Source organism: Carcharodon carcharias, chromosome 17, assembly GCF_017639515.1.
Source record: "Carcharodon carcharias isolate sCarCar2 chromosome 17, sCarCar2.pri, whole genome shotgun sequence".
In the NCBI taxonomy this organism is placed as follows: domain Eukaryota; kingdom Metazoa; phylum Chordata; class Chondrichthyes; order Lamniformes; family Lamnidae; genus Carcharodon; species Carcharodon carcharias.
Genome location: NC_054483.1, coordinates 63,792,250 through 63,813,723, shown reverse-complemented (window position 1 = coordinate 63,813,723; position 21,474 = coordinate 63,792,250). Strand labels below are relative to the sequence as shown.

At 38.0% G+C, this 21,474-nt stretch overlaps 2 protein-coding genes across 9 annotated transcripts in view; one reads left to right on the top strand and one right to left on the bottom strand.

The window, feature by feature from the left end:
• plce1 (phospholipase C, epsilon 1) overlaps window positions 1-8,100 on the top strand; it is a 418,731-nt gene extending 410,631 nt beyond the window's left edge. For all 5 annotated transcript variants that reach the window (XM_041209226.1, XM_041209229.1, XM_041209227.1 and 2 more), the window contains one exon: window positions 5,093-8,100. The gene's annotated coding sequence lies outside the window, so the exon portion shown is untranslated. The remainder of the gene's footprint in view (window positions 1-5,092) is intronic.
• A 1,934-nt stretch (window positions 8,101-10,034) lies between these two features.
• The window catches only part of noc3l (NOC3-like DNA replication regulator), a 67,824-nt gene continuing 56,384 nt past the window's right edge, over window positions 10,035-21,474 (bottom strand). For 2 of the 4 annotated variants that reach the window (XM_041210530.1, XM_041210532.1), the window contains 11 exons: window positions 20,025-20,156; window positions 19,810-19,890; window positions 18,755-18,855; window positions 18,496-18,568; window positions 18,318-18,381; window positions 18,075-18,146; window positions 13,377-13,558; window positions 12,084-12,212; window positions 11,477-11,574; window positions 11,039-11,123; window positions 10,035-10,654 (listed from right to left, as the gene is read on the bottom strand). In XM_041210530.1, the coding sequence (XP_041066464.1) occupies window positions 10,526-10,654; window positions 11,039-11,123; window positions 11,477-11,574; window positions 12,084-12,212; window positions 13,377-13,558; window positions 18,075-18,146; window positions 18,318-18,381; window positions 18,496-18,568; window positions 18,755-18,855; window positions 19,810-19,890; window positions 20,025-20,156 (1,146 nt within the window). In that variant the 3' untranslated portion in view covers window positions 10,035-10,525. Of the gene's footprint in view, window positions 10,655-11,038; window positions 11,124-11,476; window positions 11,575-12,083; window positions 12,213-13,376; window positions 13,559-14,894; window positions 14,984-18,074; window positions 18,147-18,317; window positions 18,382-18,495; window positions 18,569-18,754; window positions 18,856-19,809; window positions 19,891-20,024; window positions 20,157-21,474 lie in introns of those variants that run through there. The other 2 variants (XM_041210531.1, XR_005945725.1) reach the window with 2 other exon arrangements.

The following is a 21,474-nucleotide window of genomic DNA, read 5'->3' as shown; positions in this document are numbered from 1 at the left end:
AACTTTTTCTCATAAATTAATCCCCTCATCCCAAGAATCAGTTGAGTGAACCTTCTTTGAACTGCTTTCTTAAATAAAGAGACCAAACCTGTACACAGTACTTTAAATGTGGTCTCACTAATGCCCTGAAAATTGTAGCAAAACATCCCTACTTTTATATTCCATTCCACTTGCAATAACAACCAACATTCATATGCTTTCCTATCAGTTGTATCCACATGCTGATTTTGTGTGATTCATGTACCAGGACACCCAGATCCCTCTGTACCAGAGTTCTGCAATCTCTCTCCATTCAGATAATATGCTGCTTTTCTATTCTTCCTGCCAAAGTGATTAAGTTCGCATTTTCCCACTTTATACTCCATCTGTCCAACGTTTTACCCACTCACTTAGCCTATTCATATCCCTTATGTGGCCAATATGTTTGAGGTTACAGGAACACATGCTCAATAATTTCTAAAGTCTAAGTTAGATCCCAGTACATGAACTCAAATGTGTATTTAGTATTGCTGAAAAAAAACGACAGGCTATTGAAGCTTTCTGTCTTGCACTCATTTAAACTCTGTTCATTTGGGACCCCTACCATCTCACAGACAAAGTCAATTTGTATTCATTATTTATATTAATTAAGAACTCATGGCTCAATTTGATTCTAGGCGAAGGGATAGTGTTCCATTCATTCACACCTTTTCAATATACAATTTGGCTGTTAACGCTTGATAAGACATTCTTCAATAGTTCCCTTTTCTCTCTCTGGTCTTTGAATGTTGTCACCTCAGGTACATGCCTGCATCTCCCATTTGAATTGTGCCAATTAAGTTTCCACCCCTCTCATAGCACAGAAACAGTCATAATTCTCCCACATCTCTGTGACTGCAATATAACATCCCTCCTCAGCCTCACTGCATTTTTTGACATGGCCCATCACAGCATCCTTCATCAATGCCCCTTATGCATGTTTATTTAGACGAGACTGACTTTTGACTCGCTTCTAAGTGATCACAGCCAGAGCATCTTTTGTCCCCATACTTCACCTCTGGAGTGCTGCTAGAATGCATTCTGGGTCTCCCTCCTCTTCCTCATCTACATGCTGCCCCTTGCCAACACCATCTGACATGGTGTGCATCTTACATTTGTATGCTGATGATATCCAGCTCTAACCTCTCCACCATCTTTTTGACTCCTTAGCTGCCTCTGTGCATCATGTATGCAGCACACCTGGATCCCACTCTCTCCACTTCTCTATCTTTCCACTTCCAGCACTTTCTTTAAAAGCCTTCCAAAAGCCCACCTCTTTGATCAAGCTTTCCAATACCCCACCTAATCTTTCCTTCTGTGGCTTAGTGTCCATTTTTTTCCTGATGTTTTTGAAGAAAACTGCAATGTTTCTTCAATGTTTTTAATCACTAGATAAATACTTTCTCATAGTGCAGGAAAAGAAGCTGCTGGCTTTACCTTCAATGATGTAGACCGGGAATATATACTCTCCACCCAATCCAGCCAAAATGGGTGCAATTTTCACTTCAGTGAATCCCTTACTCTTTTGAGTCAAATGTTCAATACTTTTGTTTTACAAATTGAAACGATACAGCCTCCCAGCTACGAATAAAAATAACTTGCCACTCAAATGCCATTTTAAGTACCACTGGTATAGTTATTTTTAAAAAGAACCTTGCAAACACTGGAACAGTCTTTGTAAAGATACCCAAGATACTTTTGTTTTGTAAACAATGTTTATATGGCTGATATCTTTCCAAAATAAGTGGGGCAATTAATGGATGAGACCAAACACAAAATAGACAGAATTTATTACCCTGCCCTGAGGTGAGTTTGTAGGTGGGGGTACATTTAATCGGACTAGAGAGGGTGTGGGGTGCGGACCCTGCCACTGCCCCCAATTAAGTCCAGCAGTGGGAGGCTTGTGGACGGCCTTCCTGCCTCATTACCAATTGAGGCCCTTAAGGGGGCAATACCCACTTAAGGGCCTATACTGCCACCATTGGTATTCAACTAGTGGTGGGTGGGGCAGTCACCATGCGGGGAGCCTGAAAAGCAAACTCCTGTGGGCTGTCAAGGGGCTCCCTCATTCAAAGGCACTCAGTGCCTGATTGAGGAACCCATCATCGGGAAGGGGACCTGCTGAGAGCTACACCCCCCTGCCCTTTCTTTTGAACCCCTCCTCCCACAATGCCTATCCCACGACCCCTACCCCATTCCACCCTCACTCACGAATTGCCTGAGTCCCTCACTGATCCTGGGCCCCTGGTGGTTGTCTTGCCAGCAGCTATCACCGCTCCTGGTGGTGCTAACAACAAGCCTCTGGCCAGCAGCGCTCAGGGGATAGGATTGGCACTTGATATGAAAGGCCTTCCCTCAAGAAGGTGACATGGGGCTCTCGTCAGCTCTGCAGCTGACTGGTGGGACCCCCATTGCCTGGATTAAATTCTGCCCAATGTATCAGGTAGCCACTCCTGAATTTGGCAATGAAGTACACAGGAAGCGTTTTCTGACTTCATGTTCTTAGGAACTTTTCCTGCTGTCAATGTGGATTGGAACTTCAGTTGCACACACAACTTGCTGATGTTCACTAGTGTCAGGTGAAATTCTCCACTGGCAAAGCAAGCTCAGAATATAATCCCTACTAAATCTATATTGGCACAGATTACAACAACAACTAATATAACAAAAACAGAATTACCTGGAAAAACTCAGCAGGTCTGGCAGCATCGGCGGAGAAGAAAAGAGTTGACGTTTCGAGTCCTCATGACCCTTTGACAGAACTTGAGTTCGAGTCCAAGAAAAAGTTGAAATATAAGCTGGTTTAAGGTGTGTGTGTGGGGGCGGAGAGATAGAGAGAGAGAGGTGGGGGGGGGGGGGGTGGTGTGGTTGTAGGGACAAACAAGCAGTGATAGAAGCAGATCATCAAAAGATGTCAACGACAATAGTACAATAGAACACATAGGTGTTAAAGTTGGTGATATTATCTAAACGAATGTGCTAATTAAGAATGGATGGTAGGGCACTCAAGGTATAGCTCTAGTGGGGTTTTTTAATTTTTTTTAATAACTAATATAACACCCTTAACATAATGAAATGTCACAGAAGCAGGCATTATAAAATACAAAGGAAATGTTAGACCAGATGATCAAAAGCTTGGTCAAAGAGGTAGGTTTTAAGGAGCATCTTAAAAGTGGATAAAACAGGCAGAAAGGTGCAGAGAGGGAATAAGAGTTTAGGGCTTTGGTAGCTAAAGGTATGGTCACCACTGGTGGAGCAACTAAAACTTGGGATGCTCAAGAGGCCAGAATTACAGGAGTACAGATATCTCAGAGGATTGTACAGGCTGGAGGCGGTTAAAGAGAATAAGGAGGGGTAAGGCCATGGAAGGATTTGAAAACGGATAAAAATTTTAATATCACAATATTGCTTGACTGGGAGCCGGTGTTGGTCAGTGAGAATAGGGATGATAGAGGAACGGGACTTGGTGCAAGTAATGAGAAGGATAACAAAATTTTGGATGAAATCAAGTTTACAGAGGGTAGAAAGTGGGAGACCAGTCAGCAGTATATTGGATTAGTCGAGTCTGGTGGTAACAGAGGCATAAATGAACCGAGACGGGTCTGAGGTTATGATATGTCATGGATGTGGAAATAGGTGGCAATAGTCATGATGTCATATTTATTCAGCAGAAAGTTCTTTACCTAAAGAGTAGTGGGAATATGGAACTTGCTGCCATAGAGAGTGGTTGAAGCAAATCATATAGATGCTTCCAAGGGGAAACTAGACAGGCATATAAGGGAGAAGGGAATAGATGGCTATGATGGTAGATTTAGGGAAAAAAAGCTGCTAGGCGGCTTTTGGAGCTGGGCTGAATGGCCTGTTTCTGTGCCATATATCCTATATGATCTTATCACCCAAGATGTGCTTCTGAGCAGATTTGTGCCAAGGTTCCGAAGAGACTGGTTTACTCTCAGATTTTTGCAGGGAGAGGGATGGAGTTGGTGGCTAGGGAATGGAGCTTGGAGCAGGATCTGAAAGCAATGGCTTCAGTCTTCCCAATGTTTTATTGGAGCAAATTTCTGCTCATCCAGGAATAGATGTTGAATAAGCAGTCTGATAATTTAACTTCATCGGAAGAGTCGAGCCTGGTGGTGGTGGTGTTGAAGTAGAGTTGGGTGTCGTACATGTGAAAATGCTACGGATTCGGATGTGGACAGCCTATGAATAAAAAAATAGGAAGGGGCCAAAGATAGATCCTTGGGTGGCTCCAGTGCAAGAAAAGGAGGGGAACCCATTCCAGTTGATATTCTGGCTATGATTAGATAGATAAGAATGGAACCAGGTGAGAGCAGTCACACTCAGCTGGATAATAGTGGAGAGATGTTGGAGGAGGATGATGTAGGTAACTGTGTTAAGGGCACTGATAAGTAAGTATACAAAAGATAAATTATTTCCAATAATAGCTTTTGACCATCACTGTATTTATTCTTTGCACATTCCTGGCAAATGGAAATTTTAGCTTAAACATGAACAGTATGTTCAGTGCAATATACTTCTCCCTATCTGTGTAATGTTTAAAATCTTCACATTGTAGCACATGTTCTAATTAAAAGCATTTATTCCTCCCCTGCTTCCAAGGCCACCATTTTGGATCACCTCTTACAGATTCTTATCATACTTTTTGAGGACCCCAACCCACAAAAGTACTGTTTGAGGCCTGAGCTAAAAAAAAGTCAGACTCAGCAGAAGATGGTTAGCATTCATATACCCACCTTAGGAGTCCAAGATCAGTAATCAGACTGTTCCTCCCATTGGTGATGCATAATGGATATTGTAAATTAGGATGTTATTAAAAAAAACCTGAAATATCTTACAAGTGTGATACTTAAAATTTGCTATAATTTTTTAAATTCAACAAATGTATCGCAAAGTACAAATTCAGGGTGAGAAAAAAGAAACCCAGATTATAGATATTTCATTAATTGTATATTGACATATTATGACAGTTCTCATTGACATTTCTTTATGGTTCTGAATCTTTTTCTAGTTCCTACTTGTAGTTTAACATTTTTTTAAATCCCTTTTCCCACAGGTTGTCGTAAAATGGACCTCAATAATTCTTCTGTGGTACTGTGCCAAAATGAAGCACAGGAACTTTTAACCAATGCTGGAGAAAACCAGAAACCTTGTAACGTCAGTCCTCCCTCTGCCTCCTGGTATTTTGCTCTAATGAAAAACTGGAAATTGCACAAATAACTTTTCTAAATAACAAAATCCAATCATTGAAATGAAACAGATCATCTGGTGATACACAGGAAAATGGGTCAGCAACAAGTTCCAAACAAGCTGGGCTCGTTTTGATGTACTTTATTTTAACAAGGAAGAGGGCATGTGAACAAACGGCCACCAATACTGTTGGGCTTTTTCACAGACAAGAGCGAAATGCAGTCTTCAGTTAGACTGGGTATGGAAATATGCAGGTACAACCCGAAGAACCTTTCAAGTTGTGAGTTGTAAAACATTGTGCACTTTCCCAATTACTTATTTGAAGGATTTGTAGGTTTTAAAGGTACCTATATGCTTTCTGAACTGGGATCATGCTAGAAGCCAGCTTTGGTAGTAACATTAAGCTGAATTGTCCCACAACGTTCCTTCATTTTGTTGATGTTTACAAGATAGTAAAATGAGATATTCTTGATAGAATGTGCTGGATCCATGCATAAAATCTGATGAAAAGCAGTGTTCATATAGAAGCTAATGATGTAATTTTACTGCAGTAGGAAATCATGTAAATTTCTAGGTATGTAAAACACTGTGCCATGTTTGTATTAAAATAATTGTTAGATTGAATTATTTATTTAAGCAGAGATTTAACACTTTGCAGTTATATATTCTCATGTTTAAGTTCCAAGTGGTAAGCTTATTTTGATACTATAGAACACAACTTTTAATTATTTTTTATTTACAATTGCCCACTTTCATGCACATATCTGATAATTGTGTGTGTATATATATATATATATATGTGTGTGTGTATTTGAATTTTTGTGAAAAATGAAATCAAACAGGAAAAGAATTTCCTTGTTTTTTCCTTAACTGTTGACTATGTACTTTAATGCATTATGTGCTGTTAGGACAAAATTCTTTTAAAAAAAATACCATCAATGTGCAAAAAAATTGCGAGTGTTTGGCAGCTTGTGTGTACTTAATTTACCTTAATGGAGTGACTAAGCAGCTGTCGTGTTTAAACGCTTCACTAAATGAGTTATGACTTTGAAACACAGAAGACATTTAGCAACTGTTCAAATAGAGCTACAGCTGTGACACATCAAAAAATTGACCACAAGACCCACTATGATATAAAAGTACAAAGCACCTAACCTACCCAAATAACAGTAACAGCAGCAACAGAGGCTGATAGAAAACACTTCCTCTCCTTAAAGCTTCCGAAAGCTGCTATTTTATTTTTCTATGTGCCTGACTGGGCGATAACTAATCATCAATTCTGCAGCTTGGACAACAAAAGAATATGACAGTAACTTATTAAACTGGTAACAAATACTAAATAGTATGCATTAAGTAAATTGTTTTGAGATTTGTAAGAATAAAGTCAAGAAACAGCCACTAGCTGTTTCAAAATTTTGTTTGAACTTGCCTCTTAAAGGGCTTTAATTTTTTCAGCATTTTCATTCATATATTATAAACTACAAGAAAAGCCTAAATATATAGTTTGCTCCCTACATTTTCTTGTTTAAAAGAGCCATCAAGAAAGCTCAAGGGAAGAGCTGATATTTCTGCTTTGCTGAATTTCAATATTAATTAATATTTCTGCTCTAGATAATCTCAGAAACTCTGCTAGAAGACCCAGTTAAAAACTAACTGACTGGGCCATTTTCATCTACACTAATTATTTAGACAAGACTTTTAGTTGAAACTTTGTTGTTGGCACATCAGCATAGTTGGCAGATATGTCATATAACCAGTTCTTTGTACTTTCAATATAACTTGCTTATCTACCGTCCTGTCTTATCTCTTCCTCGGAGATGGGTATACTTTTTTTTAAAAAATGTTTAAATGAAATTAAAATGTTATGGAAAGTGAAATCTCCAGGTGGCATTTGACATAAAAAACACTATTTGCTGCAACTAATTCAGTTGGTTTGATTTTGCATATCCTCAGACAGATTGCAGTAATTATTTATTTACTTCTCTTTGAATTTTTTTGTGTTAACATCACACTATGATATTGGTAACAATTATCACAATCATAAAATTCCTGTTAATAGATTGTCTTTTGTTAGAAAATGAAGAGTGTTGTTGAATGAATATTCCACATTGAGATTGAACATTTCATTGTTTCATTTGTGTCCAACACATGATCTGTTTATAGGATTAATGTTTTTTTTCCCCTAACTGACCGCTGCTCGATCTGAACAGAAGCTTTGTGCTTCTTACATTTTGGTTATGTTTCTTTTCTAGACGTTTTGCTGTTCATAAATTAACTTTGTTTCTTAAGTCTGTTGTTTTAACCATACCTTTTTATAAGATTAGTGAACGTCAATTAAAAATAAGTTTAAATGGTACACTCTAGCCATTTGTACATATACATCTAATGGAGCCTTGTGCACGTGGCACAAATATTAGTGCCATGGATTGATGTCAAAGTACATTCACTTAATAAAGGCTGATAAGTACATGGTCTTAAGTTTTGTAAATACTACAGTTGAACTGTATAATGCATTTTCCTTGCAGTGAATGTTTTATTTATCAGATTGAACTATTGGGTAAATTACAATTGTCAGCAATTGTGTGAGAGAAACCCACAATTCATCTATTAACTTTACTGTATTTAGTTCTATTGATATGCAAAGGACATGTCTTGATTACTGAAGGTGTTGGTATTCTAAGAATTTTAACAGTGCAATGTTATGTTTTTAAGGGTTGAAACATTGTGCCAAATGTCATTTTTATACAAATCATGTTTTCAGATTGTATATGAATTGTGTTGTGAATTAATGTTGGATGTATTTATATCTATAACTTACTTTAAAAATGTGTATTAATGTTGAATTGACCAGAATAAATATGAAATTGGATCATGTTTAAGAACAAGTCTGAATGAAAATAAGTTTACTTGATTAATAGAGGTCAGACTGAAATGTTTCAGCACAAAAATCAAAGATGTTTCAAACTGTTTGGTTCCTTTATCTATCCATCTTCCCTAATAAAATGGCCTACAGCATTTAAACCACAAAATAAATAATGCCCCAGATCTTCCGGTCTTGTGATGGTCAGATGTAGCACTGGGGGCCCCTCTCAAGAGTCCCAACGCAAGGATTCTGCAGCAATTACCCATGAAGAAGTTTCAACTTCTACTGGGCAAATTCCCTGTATCCAGAACCCTCTGAAATGTCTCCAACTCAGTTATCTGGATAATTACTCCACCTGGACAGTTACCCAATCATGTGTAACTCCTGGGTAACAAGACAAGTGATCTCTCTCTCCCACTCCACCCCCCCCAACACCGACTTCCCCCTTGACCTGACCTCAACCCACCCTGCCACAACATGCATCCTATCCACTTCCTCACTCACATTCACTCACTAACATACTGAAAAGCTATTTAAATGTCCAAAACTGTTCACCGTTAGTGAATGAAGTCTTACCAAAATACAGCAGCTAGTGCCATAAAAGACTTCCTCCCACAATCCTGCACCATGAACGAGGACTGCAAGAACAGGTAAGCGCTATGTCTGATGTCCACTGTTTGGAAATGCAGAGCTCCAGCTTTGTATATAAAAAAGGGAGCGGCCATCCAATGGTGATTGTCACTCCTTCGAAGATTTGGCCTGTTTTCTGATAGTTAGGAATCTAAAAAACTGAGCTGCTACCACAAACTGTTGGATCCTGAATAATGGGAAGCATACTAAGCTACTTATTGCACTTATTACTTTGTGCCTGTACTTAACAGGGGAGCAATTGAGCAGAGTGCAAACCTAAAGGTTGGGGGGGTAGTCAGATGTGTCTCTTGCACTGCTTATGCATCAGCTAGTGGCTGGCCAAAGAGAGGTGATGCAAAGTGTTTGTACACCAGAAGAAAAACTAAAAATGATTAAAAATTAAATGGAAAGATCTAAGATATGGTTAGTGCAATCTTCTCATACTGGACAGTCTGCTGGTAAAACACAAATGAGTCTATATGGTGCACAGCACCACCAGCTGGATAAAACATCCACTATTTTAATCAGTACTTGCTATTATTATATGGCTCATTAAGTCTATACATAATGAAGTTCCTCACCCACTGTGCACTGAGGTAATGGAAGGCATATGTAAGGGGTATGGGAGGATATGAGGGGCCAAGGTCAAAGCTTTTCCATCTTACCTTTCAAAAGCTTCCTGACCATGATTCACAACTGCTCTAAAGGGCCATGAACTGCAGTCCTTGAGAAGTTGGCTGGACTCCACGAAAATTGGGGGGTGGGGGGCAGTTGGGTATTAGATGGCCCACCCCTTGCAAAGGAACTGGCCAGGTAGGGATTGCAGTCTCATTACATGCACCCTTATCCTGCACCAGTGAAATTGCCAGCACTAGGAATAGGGATGGGAATCCTGGAATTGGGTTCTGCCCACTGTTTTTAAAAACCTCCAGAGTTGGCCTGATTACACCAAAATATAGACTCGAGAGTTTATGAAAGAAGAAGAGAATTAAGGTTTTCCATTCTAATTTTGTATGTAATCAACATTATAAAGGAAAATACCCAGTACCTCTTGTTTCCTATTAATGCATAAGAAATATTTAAACAATGATCAGTCTGAAAATAACAGACCAATGATGACTTGAAATTATCGAGTATTCTATAAAGAATATGATTGTTAGATTAGTATGCTATTCAGTTGCATTTGGTCTGTCTTTTGTATCTACCTGGCTCATGTCCTAAGTAACTTTTGAAAGAATAATCTAGTATTTGTATTGTGCCTTATAAAAATCCTCGATGTCAAATCACTTCATAGCCAAGAAACACTAATAAAATGTTTGATTAATTATTTATTAATCAAAAGTAGTAAATCAACATTTTGAAGCATTACAAGCTGGAAGCTTCCTCCCCATTTTAAATTTTCAGGGTTTAAGCAGACAAGATTCTTTATACAAATACCTGTTTGTATTAAAAACTCAAGTTATGTTGTCACAGTTATTAAACTTGCCCAAGAAAATTAGTTGGTAGCTCCTGATAATTTTTTTTTTTTTTTTACGCAGGATCGTGCTGTGACCTCTATAAAACAATATTACAACCTGTTATTTGTGCTATTTCCTTTAATTATGAGCAAGGCTATGGGTGATCCACTAGCGTTTACATATATACACACATATTCACCATGGATACCATGAGTAAAGTAAACCACAAAAATAATGAACTGATACAGGTAATTCAATACTCAGTTAAACAAGTTGCTCTGTTCAGAATTTTTGTTTCATTTGAAAACTATCCTGCATAATAAACACGCAACAATCTTCTACTTTTCAATCATGCGTGAGATTCTGCTTGGAAATTGTCAGCAAATTTGAGATCAGCAGTGATGGAGGGATTCTCTAGGAGCCGGTTTATTTGGTGATGTAGATCTGAATCGAGGAATGCACTCTGCTGTGCAGTCTTCTGAAAATACAAGTGAGTGCCAGTCAATTCTTAAAAGAACATGCTCTTATTAAACAAACTAATACATACACCACACCAATGCTAAAAGTGCTTTACTTTTGAGGCTTCTTGTTGCCATTTGGTTCTGTCTGAAAAGGCATTTAACAATTGTTGCAACTGTAGGCAAACTGAGCAGAAATTGTCTTGAGATACTGACAGCACATTTGCCAAAGCTAACATATGTTTCGTAAGTAAAGGACCATGTTCCAAAGGCAGGAGAAGCAGCGTGCAAAATCTTTCATCCTATTGCAAAATTTATCACTTTAGTATACACTTTAACCTAGCTAAATGCTTTTGTTAGCTACAAACTTGATAAAGTATAGATGGAATTTTTAGTTTGTCTACCTTTTTGTTTGATCCAGAAGATGTGATTGGAGGATTGAAAGTCATCTCTTTCATGCTGAACTCCTCAAAAAGCTCTGTAGCATGCCTGGATCGAACACAAATACATTTAGTATACGCTCAAACTTAAAAATTCAGTACTTAAGGATTCCCAATAACAAGAGTAAAGAACAATTTATATAGCGCCTAAAAGGTCGTCAGGGTAACCCCAGCACTTAACTACATTTCAAAATGAATTCATTGGCCATAATGTGGGCAAATGTGGCAGCCAATTTGCAGACAACAGATGCAACTTAGCATCTTCAAAGACGTGTGCAGTAGGAAAACATGCTCAACTTGAGAAATTAACTGTTAATTGCAAACAACAATTTTCAAAGCTGAAGTTGTGCAGCCAGAGTTACTAACAATGACATTGCATTTTGTTGGTGTAAAATCCCTTACTTTCTGCTTAGTTCTGCCCTCAGGGCTCCAGAACCCTCTGATGGAGCACCAACACTAAGATGTGCTGCAAACATCCGCACTACAGGATGAAAATGTCTCTGCAATAGAAAAAGGTGGAGGTCAGTGAAAATTTTGTGGTGACCCTGGATTCTGGTTACATGCAATGCTGACAGCACTAACAAGATATGACTAACAGACTGATTATAGATAATTTGCCTGTGTCAGTATATTTATTCCAGTACTAGCTGAAAATATTACAGACGATAGCATGTTTAAATCAACAATTTTAACGCTGAACACTCCAAATATTGTCATGCAAATTTCAAAAGAAATCTAATTGTAGTGCGATTAAACAATATGAACAATAAAACATATTTAAGGGTCCTAATTATGCTGTGCTATAAATTTAATATACTATATAGAAAATAGTTTTTTTGCTAAATTACATTGAAAAGGAGTTATCTAATTTTTCTATATGACTCATGTAGATATCTACTTGCCTTAACGGTTGGCATCATATTTCAGAAAGTTTCCAATTTATTGCCTACCTGTGCGATAGCAACAGGGCTAAATATGTGGTAAGAGATACAATGCAAAATGAGTTTACCTGGAGGTAATGTAACTCCCACACGGCAGTATTCTGTGCATTACAGTATTCAGGTTCATCAAGCTCTGGGAGATAAAGTCCACTACCATGGGATTCACTGTCCAGCAAAATATCCGTCTTAGGAAATGACTGGAGGAAATAAAAATTTCATTGTATATGGTGCAATTCAACTTTAATCCTTCCATAAGGAAGCAGTTTCTCACGTTATGAGTTGCATAAATAAAGTACAATCTAACTGTAACCATTAATATGTAATTTGGTTTCTCAGTAACATAATCACTTGTTTTCACTTTCAACAATGTGATGCTTTTAACTTCTACTTTGTTCAAGGGCATCTTTCTTTTGCGGATACAATACCAGCAAAGTGCAAGCTTCAGAGGCAAATCCTGGCATTCAATTATCTGTCATAGGCAAAGGTAACATTTCAACTAATTGAGGGCTCATCATGCTGAACCTACAAGCATGGCTAACTTTATAACTTGCAAGTAACTACAAAAACCTTCACTGAGCAATGCCTGACAAAAATATAAAAATAATCTACTTATTAATATTGCTAAATTGAGGACTGCATACTACCCTATTCAAGAATTTATATCCTAATAGCAATAACAACATATATTTATACAGTGCTTTCAACTTAAAATAAATTCACCCTAAGGCACTTCACAGGTAAAAAGAAAACAACAAATGCTGAGTAAGAGGAAAATATTATGAGGGATGATCAAAACCATAATTGAAGAAGTAGGTTCTAAGAAGGCCTTTTGAGGAGGAGGGGTTTTTGGAGAGACGAAGGGGATTAACTAGGGAATTCTGAAACGTGGAGACAAGCAGTGGAATGCTTGGTTGTCATGGTAGAGGTGAAAGGAGAGTGAGGAGATGCATAATCCACCAGAGGCAGAGAGTATTCAATGGACGAAGGGGGAAACAAGAGAGGCTATAAAGGTTGGAGATTATGGAGATAGGAAGGAGTTAGGCCATAAAAAGATTTAAACACAAGGATGAAAATTTTAAATAAAAATAACAATGGGGAACTAGAGACCAATGAAAGTCAGCAAAGTCAGGGATAATAGGCGAGTAAGATTTGATGTGTGATAGGATGTGAAACAGAGTTTTAGATGAGCTGAAGCTTACAGAGGGTGCAGGATAGGAGGCAAGACAGGAACACTGGAATAGTCATCTGACGGTGACAAAGGCATGAACAAGTTGAATAGATGGCTAAGGTGTTAGGTGGAGAGCAGGTCATAAACTCAACTTAGTTATAACTAAATATTCTCCCAGTAAAAAAGCACTTACATTCATTAACACTCTATTAGTTGCCAGGATACCAATGGCAGAATTGGGTAGAACATTAAGTGCAAGAATAGTCAGACGTTTTATATAAGCAACAGCACGCTGTAAAGAAACTTGCTTTCGGCGTTTTGTCAGCATCACATCTATACATTGCAGCATAATCAAAACATCTTCATTTGTATCTCCTGAAAAACAGAATTAATAATGTTCAAACAGCTATCAAAGCAATTCATTTTGAGAGCTGCTTTAAGGTTGTGATATTCACGCAGGAGAGCAGGGCCAAACTGTTTCAATTTGCTGTTCCCCAAGACCTTTGCATACAATGCATCAGAAATCACTACTGACTGTTCCCAGAGACAATAGTAATCAGTCAGGAAAGAGGAGTTGGGAATTACCAAACTGTCTTTTCATTTGTGCTAGGTTGGATTACAGTTTCCTCTCGATCTTGTCAAAGGATCCACCAAGAAATTAGCATCAGCATTCTCAATCTAGATTATATTTAGATATGGCTCATAGCACAAACCACTCAAATTGATAAACCAACATCTTAATTCAGAAATGGCATAAAAACTGGAATCAAAGAAAGAACTTTGTAAGTGAGTCAACTCAAACTGGTGTCAAACCATGAAATGATCCTTCAAACCACTGTAATGGAGGGCACCAGAAGATGCTGCAAATAAAAAGAAAGTCCAACAAAAATATTCACTACTATATTTGCTCTCCATAATGGCACAGAAATAAGACTAGGCGCTTCAGCCCCACCAGCCTGTTTCACTATTCAATCAGATACTGACTGATCTGTACACCAACTCCACTTCCCCACTTTTGCTCCACATCTTTTGATATCCTTACTCTGAAAATGGATTTTTTAAAAATTTTTTGGTAATATGGTGGTATTCTGTAAAGAAGGCTGTGTGTGTGTGTGTCCATGATTAATAAAACTGGGGGAAGGTTAGTAAAGACAGGTTATCTATGAGAATTGATAGATAAAAGGGTAAATGTGCTCGATGTATGCATTTGTAATGACAGGCTCTGGTGAAGTGGATTTACAAGAAAATAAGTTGGGTTTTAAAATTTGCATTAGGTGATAGGTAAGGACTTGACTTTTCAGCTGTTAAATTTCAAAAAGGAATTTAGAAGTGACAAGGGACTTTTACAACTTAGAAACATTTCATAAGTAAAGGGAAGGTTATTACATTTTATTTGACCCAAAAGCGGAGGCAATAGGAAAACATGAAAGATTTTTATATTTGCAGAAGTTGAGTTAGAGGCTTTTAAGAACAAAGAAATTTAAGATGAAAGGGGGAAGAAATGATATTTAAGGAAAGATGGTTAGTTGAGTTGTGGTTGGCTGTGTGGGGGAGATGTCCTGAGACCAGCCTTGTACTGAGAAAAGGTGTGAAATCTGAAACAGCCATCTAGTCAAACCAGAAACGTGTCTCAGAAAGCAGTATGTTTTCTGAACTTGCTTGGATTTTTAACACAGCAGAATGGAAGAGAGTGAGAAGTCGTGTGGTATACCTTTAAAGTGACAGCAGTTTTGCATTGGGTAATATTGATAGTGTTTTCTGGTTAAAAATCTATATGGGAGCTGTTGCCAAGTAGTTTACCTGTAATAAAGAGGGAGAAAATAAACTCAGGGTAAATTAGCAAGTAATGTAAAAACAGACAGCAAGAGCTTCTTTAAATATATAAAAAGGAAGAGAGAGGCCAAAGTCAATATAGGCCCCTTAGAGAATGAGGAAGGGGAAATAATAATGGGGATTCAGGAAATGGAAGAGAAGTTGAATAAATACTTTGCGTAAGTCTTTATGGTAGAAGACACTAATAGCATACCAAAAATATAAAATAATCATGGGACAAAAGGCGGGGGGTAAATAAATATCATTAGAGAAAAAGTACTGGGAAACTAATGGGGCTAAAGGCCAATAAGTCACCTGAACCTGATGGGTTGTATCCTAGGATATTAAAGGAAATAGCTGCAGAGATAGTGGATGCACTGGTAGTAATCTTCCAAGAATCCTTAGATTCTGGAAAAGTCCCAGAGGATTGGAAAACTGACAAAAGGGGAGGGAGACAAAAAACAGGTAACTATAAGCTAGTTAACTTAACATCTGTCATTGGGAAAATGTTAGAGTCTATTATAAAGGATGTAATAGGAGAGCATTTAGAAATGCATAATATAATCAAGCAGAGTCAGCATGGCTTCATGAAAGGGAAATCATGTCTGACAAATTTATTGGAATTCTTTGAGGAGGTAACAAGCAGGATAAATAAAAGGGGAACCAGTAGATGTAATATATTTGGATTTCCAAAAGGCGTTCGATAAGGCACCACACATAAAACTACTTAATACGATAAGTATATTAGCATGGATAGAGGACTGGCTAACTAGGAGAAGACAGGGATAAGGGGGGCATTTTCAGGATGGCAGCCTGTAAGTAGTGGGTCAGTCCTGGGGTCACAATTATTTACAATATATATTAATGACTTGGATGAGGGAAATCGCCAAATTAGCAGATGACACAAAAATAGGTGGGAAGGCAAGTGGTGAGGGTGACACAGTGTCTACAGAGGGATATAGTCAGGTTAAGTGAGTGGGCAAAAATGTGGCAGATGGACTATAATGTGGGAAAATGTGAGGTTATGCACTTTGGCAGTAAGAATAGAGGAGCTGAATATTACTTAAATGGAGAAAGGCTGAAGAAAGCTGCATCACAGAGGGATTTGGGGGGTCCTTGTGCACGGATCACAAAAAGCTAGCATACAATTTCAGTAGGTAATAGGGAAGGCAAATGGAATGTTGGCCTTTATTTCAAAGGGAATGGATTATAAAAGTAGGGAAATCTTGCTAAAACTATACAAGGCTATACTATAGTAGTTAGACCACACCTAGAATACTGTGAACAGTTTTGGTTCCCTTATCTAAGGAAGGGTATACTGGCATTGGAGGCAGTCCAGAGAAGGTTCACTAGATTGATCCCAGGGATGGAGGGATTTTATGAGGAGAGGTTGAGTAGGTTGCACCTGTACTCAGAGTTTAGAAGAATGAGAGGCAACCTTATTGAAACATATAAGATTCTTAGGTGGCTTGACAGGGTAGATGTTGAGGGGTTGTTTCCTCTTGTTGGGGAGTCCAGGACCAGAGGGTATAATCTCAGAGTAAGGGGTCGCTCAATTAAAACAGAGATGAGGAGGCATTTCTTCTCTCAGAAGGTAGTCAATCTGTGGAATTCTTTACCACAGAGGGCTGTAGAGGCTGGGTCGTTAAGTATATTCAAGGCATAGATAGATTTTTAATCAGTAAGGGAATCAAGGGGTATGGGGAAAAGGCAGGAAAGTGGATTTGAGGATTATCAGATCAGTCATGACCTTATTGAATGAAAGAGCAGACTCGATGGGCCGAATGGCCTACTTCTGCTCTTGTGTCTTATGGTGTTCTGACCAAGTGGGTTTCTTTGGGAGATATTTTGTAAACCTGCTTTAACTGTCTAGCTTTAATCTTGCGTGCTTAAGTTTTTTTCCTTCTTGTTAATAAATTTTTAAAATCCTAAAACAGTGCTACTGGGATTCAATGCTTCTGGGAACAGTAGTTCTTTCCTTAGTTTTCAAAATATAAAAAAAGTTATTATCAGTACGACCAGTTTCCCTCTGGGATTTGGCTTGCTCAGCAAATATCAACGGCTGTGGTCATAACACTACTGAACCTAATCATTTTAAATTCTTCAATCATCCCACAACTGTCTAAGCTTAAAGGTATACAAGCCAAGTTTATTGTAAAGTTCAGGCACCATTCTGGTGAATCTGTACCATACACTTTCCAAAAGTAGTATCTTCCTGAGGTTTCGTATCTAAAATTGAATGCGGCATTGCAGATGGGATCTGACCAATCCACTTGAGATATTTTTGATTACTTTTTGTACCTATGCTTTTGGTGAGTTGTGTATATGGATACCAAAATTCTTCTGCCCCTCCACAGGTCCTAGGCTCTGACCATTAAGAAAATAATCCAGTTCCTCTTTCTCAGATCCAAACAAAACTCATACTTCTCTAAATTGAATTCAATCTGCTATAGTTTTGCTTACTCACTTAGTAGTCTGTCTATATATCCTTTGCAACTTCCTGCTAACGTAAGCATCATCTGCAAACCAGGATATACTTCTGTTTCTTCTTCATCCTAATCATTAATGTACACAGTGAAAAAGCTGAGGCCCTAATACAGATGCCTGGAGAACACTACTTGTGATATCCAGCTAATCTGAGAACAAAATTTTTATCCATGTCCTGCTTCCCACTTTCTAAATAATTACCAATCCATATCACAATGTTGCCCTTATCTCCATACATTCTCAATTTTGCCACCATATTTTTTCCTGAAAAACAAAACCAGATAAACAATGCAATAGGATAAATACTAATGGTCATAGTCCATTAATCAGTTTCCAAAATTTATGCACAAACTTTTCATTTGCTTATGGCACAGTTTCTGGGAATTTGTAAAGATTGCTTCCAATGTAATTTCCTTATTAAGCATTGAGTTAGAATTCGAGAGGTATGAGCCACTTTACATTGGATTTCGCTCTTGGGGAATGCAGCTCATGAAATTCTGGTTGGGTGTCAAGTGAAGCACTTAACCTATCACATTTTTGCTGCTTGTTAATCAATTACTAATTTTTTAAAATTACAGAAACTTTAACTTACCAGCATGTAGTGCAAACAACATCTTATAAAGCTGAGTGTAGAATTTCATTGGATCAATGTTCAGCACATCACCTGCAGAACAGAATAGAAAGTTGAAAGAATTGAATTTGTAGATGCGGAATTGCCTTAAATTTCATCCAGAATAGTTTAAGAAAAAGGAGAAACATAATGATGATCAGGTGTATTGTGAAATACAGAAACGATGGCAACCTTTTGAATTTAATATCTGCTTAAAGGACCTACCTTGACCAGAAAGTACATGAAAGGCAGCCTGAATACAGTGAAGGCACTCCCTATAATTAAGGCTCTGTAACAAGAAAGTGAAGTTCAGGCTAAACTATAGCAATCATTACAAGAGCAAACCGTCTGACCGATTGATGTAATATAAAATCTCTGATGTATTGAAATAACTTGCACTCACCCCAGAGTCAATCAGAGAGTACAGAACTACCAGAAGGTCATCAAAGAATTCCACATTAATGAGGTGAGCAAATCTGAGAGAACATTTGTACGGTTAGCTTCTACATTTGGAAAGAATACTGAAAACACAGCAGATTATAGGTGGTTTTGCGTGATAGGCAATTGCAAGAGACAAATCATAAACTTAAACACTGATGCTGGAATTCTCATTTTAAATAGTGCCCCTGCATTATAGAAATAAATTAAAAATGTTCCCTTACTTGGCAAGGCCTTCTAGAACACCAGGAAGAAGTAAAGATTTCTGTGCCTTCTTTAGGATTCTGAAGTATGTCAGAAACACAATGTTTAGGGTTTCTGTGTGCTGTCAGCAAGGGAGAAAACTCCATGAGTAAAATCTTACTTTGGACTAATTAAAAACAGAATCTATTGAGGAAGTTCAACAAATTTTGCACAAGAATAATGTACAGAACTATAAACATTGGCCCATAACTTCCGAGCTCCAGGGCAGTGTATCTGGCAGGGTACCCAAAGATCTGGGAGGAGGGTGAAGAAGCCAGGTTATGATTGCTTGGCAATTGCCTGGGCAGTTCAAACTTTCTTCAGGCAATTGCCCTGTAATGGGAACCATCGAAAACGTGATTTAAGTCGCAAACTTAAGATGGTTCTGATTGTCATTCAGTAATAGTTGCCCAGAGAAAGTTAGAAGAATTAAAACCGCTTCTAGCTTCTGTGCAACATAGCACCGAACCACCCTGACCACCCCCACCCCCCCTTCCCCACCGCCTCCACCGAGACTCTTTCCCCACGTCCTCCCCCCACTGAATACCCCCAACCACCCAGGGGACTCAGACCACCATCCCCCCCCATACCCTCAACCATGCACAGGACTCCCCCAGAGATGTCTGATAATTATTTATATTTTCTGCTTGCTAAATACACACACCCGCCTTTCACTTGTAGCTCAGCTTTAATGTTTTAGATCTTTGTTGTCCGCATCAGTTCAGGAACTTTCAGTTCCTCCTCAAAACACTCTAGCATCTTACTGTGGTATCATATACTTGGCATATATTTCACTTTTTCACACTCTTTTAAATTCATCTTGGTGACCTCATTCCAGTACCAAAATTAGCAGCAGGTGAGTGGTTTGTAAAACTAACAGTAGCAGCCTCTTTTTTAGATTTCAGTACTTTTTCGATCTATTGTAAATCTAGTTTCTGACTTGGGTACGTGGGAGATTTTGGTAGTGTGCTTTCACTATTTAGGTGCAAACCAGAGATATAGAGGCACGAAGAACTGAAACATAGAAACCACATACCAGTTTTAGTTTTTTGTCTTTACTTTCTGAAGCTTCTGTTTCAAGAAGTTCCTTCTCTAGTTTCTCCTCTGCTTTTTTCCACTAAAAAATACACATTTTAAAAACAAATTGATTTACTTGTCAAAGCATTAGGAATAATCATTTTAACAGAATAAAAGAACACTTCCACACATTTGCTTGGCAATGCAACAAGAATTTGATAGTGAAAACATTACCTTTCGCTGCATTCTAGAAAGATTTTTCCTCTTCTCTTTGCATGTCATGAATCGTTTTTTAGGGGCGATCTCTTCTGAATCTTTTTTAATTTCCACTTCCTTAATCCGCAAGGCAAGAAATGTCTTCAGCACCTGAATGGAGAAATATAATTATGTTTTAACAGGGTGCACCTGATTGGAAAGTCATTTGGATATTTTGCATCTCAAGATGTGGAATACGTTGCCAGGGAAGATCATTGAAAGTGAACAGTACAAATGGGCTCAGCAAAATTAAATGGATCTTTATAGAGCGAAGGATGGGAGGATGTGCTGAGCAGGTAGGTGGGTTTGTTTATAAAAAGGAAAGGAGAACAAGGTTGCCAGACCTTTTGAAATTTCTGTACATTTTACAATTATGTTACTTCCTAGTGAATCAATAAATTTTACATCATGGATTGTGTGATGCCAGACAGCACCAAACAAACTGAAATCCACTATATATATATCTTTAGTACATTATTTCTATAAATTCGTTTTTGTGCACCACCCATGACCATTAAGGCTGTGAAGATTGATATGCAACTGTTATGATATAGCAGGTGGTATTTGCCAGGCTGACCAAATCCACAAGGGAAACCTGGCCATGCTATCACAACGATTTTTACAATTTGTATTTATTATGCACAGAAGTCAGAAGTAATGAGTCCTCTACCACCGTTAAAGATTAAATTAAAATGTTTATTAACAAAAGAAGAACAAACTTAAACACACACAAGATTACATTTATAACAGTTCCTAAATTTCTGCTTAACCAGGCTCTCTACTTCTCACCCACTTTAAGGCAACATCCAAATAGGTGACAAATTTATAGTCATCCAGCAATTTTACCACAAGTACCCACTGGTCAATGGACTTCCAAAGCCTTTTAACACAACTTTGGCTACTGGAACAGTGAACTTCTGCAGGGTGGCTAGAGGCTTTTCCCAAGTCTGTTTCACACAGTGCACCTTCCAAGATCTCACATGGCCACACCTTACACAGCCTTCCATCCTTCTTTAAATATATTTCTCCTTTTTTGATCTGTAAATTCCATTGCTTCCAGTTGTCTTTAAAAGTTACTTTCCTCAGAATATAAAAATCTTTCATGTTCTCATTATGGCCAGCACTTATGCGAAAAACCAACGTAATAACCTTGCCTTATTTATCTTGCCAGTTGTAAATATTTTCCCTGTCCCTCTGAAAACCAAACACTTACCTACTTATCTAAAAATGGAAATTTTATTCACAGCATCTCTGCTGAGATTTCACCCTAGCTTTACTCATCTCCATTTCAAAAGCCTGTTTTACACCTCACAACATTGATAATTTAAACCATGGAGTCTAATCGTCTAATTAAATTAGCCCCACACACAGAAAAGGTTATGATAAACAAAACACTTCAGGATAGGGATGACACTATGTTTATTCTTTC